Source organism: Gopherus evgoodei, chromosome 4 (genome assembly GCF_007399415.2).
Source record: "Gopherus evgoodei ecotype Sinaloan lineage chromosome 4, rGopEvg1_v1.p, whole genome shotgun sequence".
Lineage (NCBI taxonomy): Eukaryota > Metazoa > Chordata > Testudines > Testudinidae > Gopherus > Gopherus evgoodei.
Window position 1 is genome coordinate 153,638,437 of NC_044325.1, and position 9,998 is coordinate 153,648,434.

Consider the following 9,998-nt stretch of genomic DNA (forward strand, 5'->3'; position numbering starts at 1 on the left):
ATCCCATTCCTCCAGCAACAGGAAATGCCGTGTGCCAATAAAATCTTGAAGTTAGTCACCTATGTAAGGGTGGATGTGGTCTATTCCCTACAGTTGAGAAGAAAGGGTGAATATCAACAGAGGGAAAATCACTTTTTGTAGTGCTAACGAGACTAACAAATTTATTTGGTCATAATCGCATCGTCTTGTCAACTGTTGGGAATAGGCCACAGCTACCCTGATTGAATGGGCCTCATTAGCACTGACCCTCAACTTGGTAAGGCAACTCCCATCTTTTCATGTGCTGTGTATTTATACCTGCGTACTGTATTTTCCACTCCACGCAGCTGATGAAATGGTTTCTAGCCCATGAAAGCTTACGCCCAAATACATTTGTTAGTCTCTGAGGTGCCATAGGGACTCCTAATCCTTGATGAAACATACAAAGCCCCTGCTAAGAAAAGGAGCAAAGAAATTTGTTATACACTGGTGCCATTTACTGGATATTGAAGGAACTGAGCAATCCAAAATCTGAGAGCCAGCTAGGATGACCAGACAGCAAATGTGAAAAATCGGGACAGGGGGTAGGAGGTAATAGGAGCCTATATAAGAAAAAGACCCCAAAATCGAGACTGTCCCTATAAAATCAGGACATCTGGTCACCCTAGAGCCAACAGCCAAGCAGAAAATACCTCCACCGAACCCCAAAACAGGGTCTAAAAAACATCAGAAGTTGCTGACTCCAACAAAGAAGCTGCCACTACGTGGACACACTCCTCCTATCCCAGGGTGACCAGCAATGAGGGGAAGCAGTGAGATTTCATTTCAGAGATTGTTCTTTCTTTTTACGGTTCAGGCGAGGTCTGCACTAAAAAGTTAGGTCAGCCCAGCTACGTCACTCAGGGGTTTGAAAAATCCATATCCTTGAATGATGTTGTTAAATTGACCTAATCCCCAGTGTAGAAAGTACTAGGTAGCTACTGCCTCTGGGGAATGTGTGTGTGTGGATTATCCCCTCCCATCTGTGTAGTGAGTGTAACTGCTAGTTCTCTTGTTGTGGCTGCACTCTCTCTAGTGAGACCTCGAGAAACTGTATTTTGGCTTCTAAGTAGCATTACGTGAATGTTCCTCTTTGAACACCCAAGTCAATGGAACTAAGCGAATCTCACAGAAAATGTTTAAGCACCTGCTTTTGATGCTTTAAGCAAGTCCCTTTCAAAGCCAACATGAGAAAAAGCAAAGACCAGATTCTTCTAGGTGCAGCCTGTGAGACGTAACTTTACTCCTTAGAGAATTACTGTAGGTGCAGTAAGTGTGTTAGAAATACTGGAGAACTGATAACCGTTGATTATAGATCTGGGTCATTCATGGTGAATTAATAAACTGGTTGGTTAAGAATAACCCAGTGTCCTCGTTTGAGACATTCTGACCGGGGTCAAAGTATACCTGAGAAGGACCCATCTTTAAAATCAGAAAGCCAGCTCTCCTGGGATGCAGTAAAAACGGGTGAACCGAATTAAATTCCAGCCCCAAACTGGCTATAATGTTCCTCCAATAGGAAAGTCTAGTTTGTTAGATTTTCAGATGAAATCTAACCAGCACTTTGACAAATTCAAAAAATTGACTGCTCCCCCTCCCCTATTCACACTTACACATCTCCCTGCTACCCTGGACTAGACCCACTGGGGGCCCTGGTCTCGGTCAGGGTCTGTGCAGCACCAGGCACAATGGGGACCTGATCTTAGTTGCAACCTTCAACTGCTACCATAACAAGCAATAACAACGAGATTCCTGTAATGCACTCACATAGGTGTGTGCTAGAAGGATAAATCCACTAATGCTGGTACAGTGCCCAGTAAATAAGGCATCTGGGCCCATATAAAGATGTAGCTGATCCCTCGCAGATTGATTGGGGGCTGTATAGCAGATAGAAGCCCAGAGACACATGTGCACACAGGAGGCAGAGTGGACATGACCATGTTTTATTGGAGACCATATCTGGGTGGATGCGAACATGCTCAGATCCCAGCAGTGACTGTACAGATCCCAGAGCCTTGGAACCACTTCGGGTCACTCCCCATCTCAGGGAGCTTGGAGATGGGCCCCATGGGCTCCGAATGTTTAGAGGAGCTGTGATGGCAAGGGGTATGGTCATGGCACTTCTAGCTATGTGGTCATGGCCAGGGAGTCTCTGGTAATGGACACATGCTTGGGCATGATTGAGATGCCTTTGGTAATGGGGGCATGAATCTCTGGTGATGGGGGGACCATGATAATGGCACTTCTGTTGATGGTAGCATGGCAAGGCATCGTACGGAGCTTCTGGTGATGTAGGATGTGGTTAGCTGTGGTTACAGAGCATCTGACAACATAGTTATGGAACTTACAGTGACGTTGGCCACGGTTGAGGTACCTCCCGGTCTGGTGATGTCAGGCATAGCGAGGCATGGCAGGACACGGCTTCTCTGGGGATGTGGGGTGTGGCTGGGTGTGGTTTCAGCACCGCCAGCCCAGGAGACATGGTTAGGAGTGCCTGTGGCTCATTTGGTGATGTGGGCATGGTTGGGTATGGCCGTGATGATGTGAGGTGAGGTTGTGGCACAGCTGGTGATGTAGGGCTGGCTGGGCATGGTCATGGCTCTTCTAGTGATGTGCGGTATGGTTGGGAATGGTTGTGGCAACTTCCGCTCTGGCATCTTGGGTCAAGGTTGGGCATGGCTGTGGCACATCTGGCAGCATAGAGCATGGCTGGGCGTGGCTATAGTGCCTTTAGCAACATGGTTATGGCACTCATGGCTCCGTGAGGTGAGGCTTGGCATGGCTATGGCACCTCCGGCTCTGCAGGGAGCCATTAGGAGGCCTCCGGCTCTGGCTCATAGATGACCAGAGGCTGGCTGTTCTTGCCCTTGTCGTGCCAGCAGACGTCAAAGAAGGGATAGACGGTGGTGGTGAAGCGCGTGTGGAAGGCGAAGAGCTGCACCAGGTTGTCCTCGTCGCTGGCGTCGTAGAACCCCAGCATCCCGTCTTCGAAGCTGAGATACAGCCCAATCCGGCTGGGCTTGGTCTCCACTCGCAGCAGCCGCGGCTCCTTGTGCTCCACGTGGGCCTCATAGTTCTTGCCTTCCTTGCAGCCCACCAGCCAGAAGCCGTTGGAGGGCAGGGCCTGGAGCCGACCCTTTCGCCCCGTCTCGGCCGAGATGAGGCCCAGTGCCCAGCGTGGCTTGTCACCCACCGTCACCTCCCAGTAGTGCTCGCCGCTGGAGAAGCTCTGGCGGCTCACCACGCAGTTGGACTTGTCGAAGCGGCCTGGGTCGTCTGAGCTCACTGGCTGCTTCTGCTCCACGCACTCCACCCGCTTGCCATCCTCCGATACCACCAGGTTGGGGTGGGCCGTATCTGGGTCAAAGGTCAGGTTCTCCAGAGCTGGTGGGAGGGGAGGGGGAGAAAGGAATGGGGCAGTGATGGCTACCTTCGTGTGGGATCCTGGAAAGTCAGCCCAAAATCCCACCCCTTGTCACCTCCCACCATCCCCATTTTTCCTAATTCTTCTTTCCCATGCAGCACCCCAACCATCCCTTTCAAGGGAGGCCAGGATCTCGGGTGGGGTCAGAAGGGGCCCAGAACACTGGGGACTAGTGAATAGAGTACTGCACTGCACCCAGGACTCCTGGGTTCTATTCCTGGCTCTGCTACAGATCTGTTGAGCTGATAACTTCACTCAGGGTCTGTTTAGCCCTGGCACAACTGGTGATTGCTGTGCAGGGTAAAGAAGAATAGACTATATTCTTGGATATATAGAGGGATCCCTTGCCTGGTGCAGAGATGCAGCTACCTCTGGGCTGGGGTGCAGGGTTTGTTTAGCAGTTGTACTGCAATCCTGCTCTGAAAGTGAAGGTAGAATATAGAGAACAGAATGGAATCACCACAGCTGGGATTTTGTCAGGACATTGTGGTTAACTCCCTGACTCTTGGAAAAATGCCAGGGATATTTAAAAAGCCACGAATGGCCAGAGCGTTGTTATGACTCTCATTTGAAATGCAGCACAGCTCCCCCATGCTCTGTGCTGGGACCCTGGGGCCACCCCTGACTGCGAGGGGAGTGCGCCCCCTACTGAGCCACCAACCTGCTTTCTGCAGCACAGTGCCCCCTAGTGCTTCACTGGGGCAGTGGGGAGAGCAATGACAGAGCACCTCCTACTGATCCAGCTCCTGCAGCTGCCCTACCTGGCATCAGTGCACGGAACATCTTCCTCCACACCTGGAACTTGAAGTCATCTGTGATGATTGGCAGCTGGATGTCCATCCGGGCAACTGGAGGGGACTCTCCCAGGATCTTCTGCAGCCTGTGGGGAAGGAAGAGCCCATCAGGGGGCCATGTGCCCAGGGAGGGGAACCAGGTGGGATGGGGGGGTGAAGGGAGGTCAGAGGGGGAGGATAAGGGGTGATGGGGAGGTCAAGACTGTGTGACTCAGTTCTTGGATCCATTCATCCAGCAGGGAATGTTGTCTTCCCACAATCTGAGTGTGCAAGGCCCATGTGCAAGGGGAAGGGTGTGAGCAGACCTGGGTGGAGCACACAATAAGAAAGGCACTCTGTGCAATAGGAGAGGCAGGCTGGCCTCACAGTTTAAGACACTGGCCTGGATCTCAGGACACTTGGGTTCACTTCCTAGTGCTGCTACAAACCCACTCATGCAAGTCACTGAGTCGCTCTGGGCCTCAGTTTTCCCATATGTAAAATGGGGCTAATAATCCCTTCTTTGCCTAGAATGTGAGCTCACTGAGTGTCTGAGCAGCACCTGCCATAAGCAGGGCCCCCGATCTTGGTTGGCAGGGGTGGGGGAAGTCTGTGCAGCACCTGACACAAAGGGGGCCTTGATCTCGGTCGGGGGGCTTGTGCAGCACCTGGCACAGTTGGACCTCCATCTGAAATAAGGTCTGCACAGTGCCTGGTATAATGGGGCCTCAGTGTTGGCAGGAACATGGAGGGGTTATCCTAATGTGAGGCACTGTAAGGCAGAGGAACGTGTGGCAGGAAGGAGTGTGCCAGGAATACTGACATTGCAGATGGCAAGGGATGAGCTAGTGTGCAAAGGGAAGATGGTGAAAAGGGTGAGTGTGCGAGAAGGCCTTAGTATGGCCAGGAGTGTGTGTGCAAGGGGAGAGGGGTGTGTGAGAAGAGTCAGCCAGAGCACAAGCGTGTGAGAGGAAGCCAGTGAGCGAGCAAGGCCTGGGGCAGAGGCTCCTAAGGAGATGGCTGTAGGCAAGTGTGTCTAGAATGCAGTTTCCAGTTCCAGGCACCCATGTTCAAGCAAGATGAAGCCAGAGTGGACCAGGTGCAGCGAGGGGCAGTCAGGGGCCTGTGCTAGGCTGGGTTAGCCTGGTGAAATGCTGGCTGAGAGGGTCTGATCGCTCCCTACTGACACACCGGGGTAGGGAGCAGAGCTGTAAGCAATGCTGGCACCAGGGGAGGTGGAGACAAACTGGGCAGGAAGCAAGGGAGGCTGGACAGGAGAAGAAGGTTTCTGGCCATCAGAGGAGGGAGGGTCTGGATTGGCCTCCCAGCAGCAGTCCTGCGGGCCAGGAACTGAGCAGATTTAGGGTGGAGCTTGATCTGTTTCAGACTGGGCTGAGCTGACAAGGGGGGAGGGAGGGGCTGCAAGGTTAGCGACTGGGCTAGGTGACCCAAAAGGGCCCTTCCGGTCCAATGTCCCCAGCCCTGAGGGGCGGACTGGGGGGGGCGGGGTCGTGGGGGAGCTGAAGGAGAGCGGCAGAGGAATGAGAGCACTCACCTGCTGGCCACCAGGCAATATTTCTGTGAAGAGGAAGATGAAGGTAAAAATTAGCACCTAGCCCACAACATCTCCCCATTCCCAGCCCACCCGTCCACCCCACCTCTAACCACAGAGGCAAGAGCATCACGTTAAAAAGACAGACAAGTTTGGCTGACAGACATGGAGAGCCGGGGGAGGGGGAAGTGCATGTGTGGGTGGGAGGGGGGTCACACCCAGACCCAGAGGCATGTGTTGGAGAGGGGAACAGACACAGGGACCTGGTGCGTAGGTAAGGGGGACAGAGACACAGAGATATTTGGGGTCACCTTAGGTGGTCGCAGACAGACAGAAACAGGGGGCGGGGTCACAGACAAATAGAGGGTGGGGTGGGATCCCAGAGAGACAGACACTGGGGGTGGGGTCCCAGAGAGAAAGACGGACGATGGGACAGAGTCCCTGACAGATGGGGGGGGCAGGGGCGTCTCTCCTCACCCTCAGGAACTCAGTCTGACTCTCCTCCTGCACCTCGCCCAGCACGGCCTCCATCTGCTTGAGCTGATCTAGGTAGTGGCCCATGGTCTTGTGCTCATCCCGCAGCACGGCCGTGGCCTGCTGCTGCACCCGCTCTGCCTCCTGGCCAAGCGTGGCCTCCAGCGTCGCCAGGTAGGCGCGCATCACCCCCAGCTGCTCCGACACCTGCTGCTTGAATCGCACCACTGTGTCCTGCCGCCAGGGAGGGAGGGATGGTCACTGCCTTGCTACTCCCCCCCATTTCCCCGATCCCCCCTGGGGTCAGAGCTCCCCCAATAGCACTTCCCCTCCCTGATCTGCTCCAATCCCTGGGGTGGGAGCCCCCCAGCAACCTCCTCCCCACATTTGTCTTCATGAATGTGGAGGATGCACACACTGCTTTGTTACTGTAGGATCTCCTGACACTGCTAGGGCAACACGTGGCTTGTTATTGTAGGGTCTCTCATCAGTGCTGGGGGTCGTGCACACACTACTTTGTTATTGTAGGGTCTCCTGACGTTGCTAGATCTACACATGGTTTGTTGCTGTGAATTTCTCATGGACACTGGGGTGGCACACACTGCTTTGTTATTGTAGGGTCTCTAGTGAGGACTTAACTATTGGGAGTAGCTTGTTTGACATTCACTGAAAGGAGAAAAGTGTGTAACTTCTTGGTGCTGGCAGGTAGGCCAGTGGGATCCCTTTGAACTAACAGTGCCTTCACCCAATGTTTCAAATGTATCACAGATCCCCTTCCACAGCACACATCCGAATCTCCTCGACAGGTGTACGTACACACACACACCCCCTGCTATCTCACCTCCACCTCTGCTATCTGTCTGTTCAGCAGAGTGATCGTTTTCTCCTTACGCACTTGTGCCTCCTGCAGTTGTATTTGCTGCTGGGGAAGTTGTTTCTGAGGGAGCAAGAGAAAAAGAGGAATCGAGTGGTCTGATCCAGGGTGGCAGGGAGAGGGCGGGATACCGGGCTAGATGGGCCCATGGGTCTGATCCATGGGGGGACTGAGAGGGCAGGACACCAGGTTAGATGGGCCCATGGGTCTGTTACCTTCATCTTCTGGTGGGCCTCGGCGGCTGTGATGATGTTGTGACCCTTGTGCTTGCCCAGCGAGGCGCACACCCCACAGATGACCTGCTGGTCCTGCTCGCAGTAGACACTCAGGGGGTCCATGTGCTCCTCGCAGTGGTCGTGGGGCACCTGCCGGAAGCACTGCACCAGGTGCTCCATCTGCTGGTTGATGCGCAGCTGCTCCACCTTGGTGGGGGCCTGGCAGGTGGGGCAGGCCGCGGCCTGGGACAGGCACTCCAGGCAGAAGGTGTGGCCGCACTCAGCCGTCACCGGGGCCTTGAACAGCTTCAGACAGCTGGGGCAGCTCAGGTCCTGGTGCATGCCCTGCATAAGGCGCTGCTTGGATTTTGACATGGCTGGGTGGTGGGGCGGGCTGGCAGAGAGGGGACAGAAGGTGACTCATGTACCCCCATTCCCACCCCCTGAGCCAGCCAGTCCCGGAGCCAAAGCCCCATGGGAGGGAACGGCACCAAGTCCCATTTCCTGCCCTCCCCACCCCCCCTTGGGATAAATTAGTCATTTCCCTTCCCCCGTGCTGCCTCCTTATGTGTCTGGCCTATGCAGCCTGACCTACTGAAGGAATGTTAAACCTGCATGGTATCTGCCAGGCCCATGGCTGGAAGGTGACAAATACCTATAAATAGCTGGCTTGGAACGGACATGGCAATGGGAGCTGAGCTCTGCGGCCGGCGGATTCTCCATCTGTGGATCACGGCCTCTCCCTGGGAGTTGTGTCTGTGTTGCAAATGCACAGCCCTGCTTTTTTGTCTGGACACTATTTCGCTACAGTGTATTCCACGGCACCCAAGCATTGCAGTGAATTGCACGGGATTTATGGCTTTGCAGTTGCATGCTGTTTGGCAGCGAATATGTATTGCTTTCTGTTCCCTCTGCTGCAGTGTGCTGTGTGTGGCGGGGCGCTGCCCTGTAGTCTCGTTAAACACAAAGTATTTATCGCAGTGAATTCCACATGCATCGATTGGCATTGCGTTGCATGGTGTTTTGGTGCATTGTGTTGCAGTCGTACTGTTGTGATGGAGTGCAGGTAGGACAAGAAGTAGTTGGCTTAATCTGTAGTAGGTGTGTATGTGGGGGTTACAGATGGGCAGTTCTCTGGCCCGTGTAATCCAGGCTTCAGACTCGATGATCATAATGGCCCCATCTGGAATCTATGAATCTCATGCTGTGCTATTGCTGTGATGGGGAGCTGTCTACAGGGCTGAACCCTCCCCAGACCATGCTGCATGCCAATGTCAGGACCACGTCTGAGGACCAATAAAGGCCATTTCCCGAGTGGGATGAGGTTAGGCCAGCCTGGCTTTCCCCATGTCCTGCCCCACTTGCCCACATTGCAGCTGGGAAAAAGGGGCTAGAGGGGCGCTGGGAAGGGGTGAAAGCAGAAGGGAGGGAATAGACTGATCCCCACTAGGTAGAGATGAGTGAGACCCATTCCAGAGGGGCCTGACATGCAGCAAAGGGGGCTGGATGGCTTCTCCATGCGTCAGACACAGAGTTGGGCGGGGGGGGGGAGGGAGAGGGATGGAGGGAGTGAGACAGACGCACAAACAGAAGAGAAGAGGTACGAACAGAGAGACAGACACCGAGGAACATTTTTAGCCTCTGCCCAGAGAGACTACCTAACCCAAACCAGCCCCTCCCCAACCAGCTCCCTTCTCTGCCCCCACATGCTATTCCCGCATACAAGCTTGCTACCATCCTGGCTCAATGTCAGCATTAGGGGGTTAAAATGACACGCAGGAGAGAGGAGAAAAAAAGACATGAGACATGGAGACAGATTCACAACAGACGGACACAGACAGACTGACACAGAGGCCTCACTCTGAATATTTCTGACCCCTGCCCAGAGCTAAGTAACTGCAGCTTGTGCCAGCTAACCCCTGGTGCCATCCTAGAGGGCAGTGGCTGAGCCCACATCCCCGTCAGATCCTTTGACCTTGCCCGTGCAGCCTGCCCCCTTCTTCGCCGTTCAGAAAGACGATGCCTCCCTTCAAGTTTTCCCAACCACCCTCTAAGCCTGGACCCTGGCATCCCAGCACCCCAGTCACGATAGGCTGCATACAGGCCAAGGGGCAATAAAATATACCCACAGCCACCGCTCCAGGTGGGAGAGAAAGAAAGCAGCGTCTTACTGAGATCGGAGGAGACGGCTTGGGGAGCAGGGTCCGGCTGGAGGGCGATGCGGTGCAAAGATCGGATGGGCACCGAGGAGCAGCTGACTGCTGGGATGGGCTCAGACGCAGCGCGACTGACCCACAGCCCCTCCCCGCCTCTATATATAGATCAATAATGCGCTGCTGTTCTGGGAAGCACAGGACACCAGCCAGTTTTTTGTCTGCAGAGCAGCATGTGGGAGGGAAGGGTGATAGGCGACTGGCTCAGGCAGCTGTTGGCATGGGAAGACATGGCTCTCATTCCCCAGCACAGTTTGTCTGCTAAGGGAGAGCGCCCTGCACTGCCCGCCCGGATGCCTGGGTCCCATTCTGCATCCCGGACCTCCCCTGGACCCCAGGGTCTGGGTGTGCTAAACTGTCATCCAGGATGCATAGGTCCCATTCTCCATTTCATTCCCTTCCTCCGGGGAACAGGGACTATGGGACCCCCTATGGGGGAGCACCCAGCACTGATG

The 9,998-nt window shown here is 54.4% G+C and overlaps 1 protein-coding gene across 1 annotated transcript; it reads right to left on the minus strand.

Moving 5' to 3' along the window:
* Positions 1 to 1,940: 1,940 nt before the first annotated feature.
* TRIM72 (tripartite motif containing 72) lies at positions 1,941 to 9,617 on the minus strand. The gene is made up of 7 exons (XM_030562449.1): positions 9,502 to 9,617; positions 7,331 to 7,724; positions 7,083 to 7,178; positions 6,245 to 6,475; positions 5,771 to 5,793; positions 4,204 to 4,322; positions 1,941 to 3,402 (listed from the first exon to the last, which is right to left on the minus strand). The coding sequence occupies exons 2-7, from the start codon at positions 7,703 to 7,705 to the stop codon at positions 2,831 to 2,833; spliced, it is 1,416 nt and encodes a 471-aa protein (XP_030418309.1). The 5' UTR covers positions 7,706 to 7,724; positions 9,502 to 9,617; the 3' UTR covers positions 1,941 to 2,830.
* Between the last annotated feature and the right edge of the window lie 381 nt (positions 9,618 to 9,998).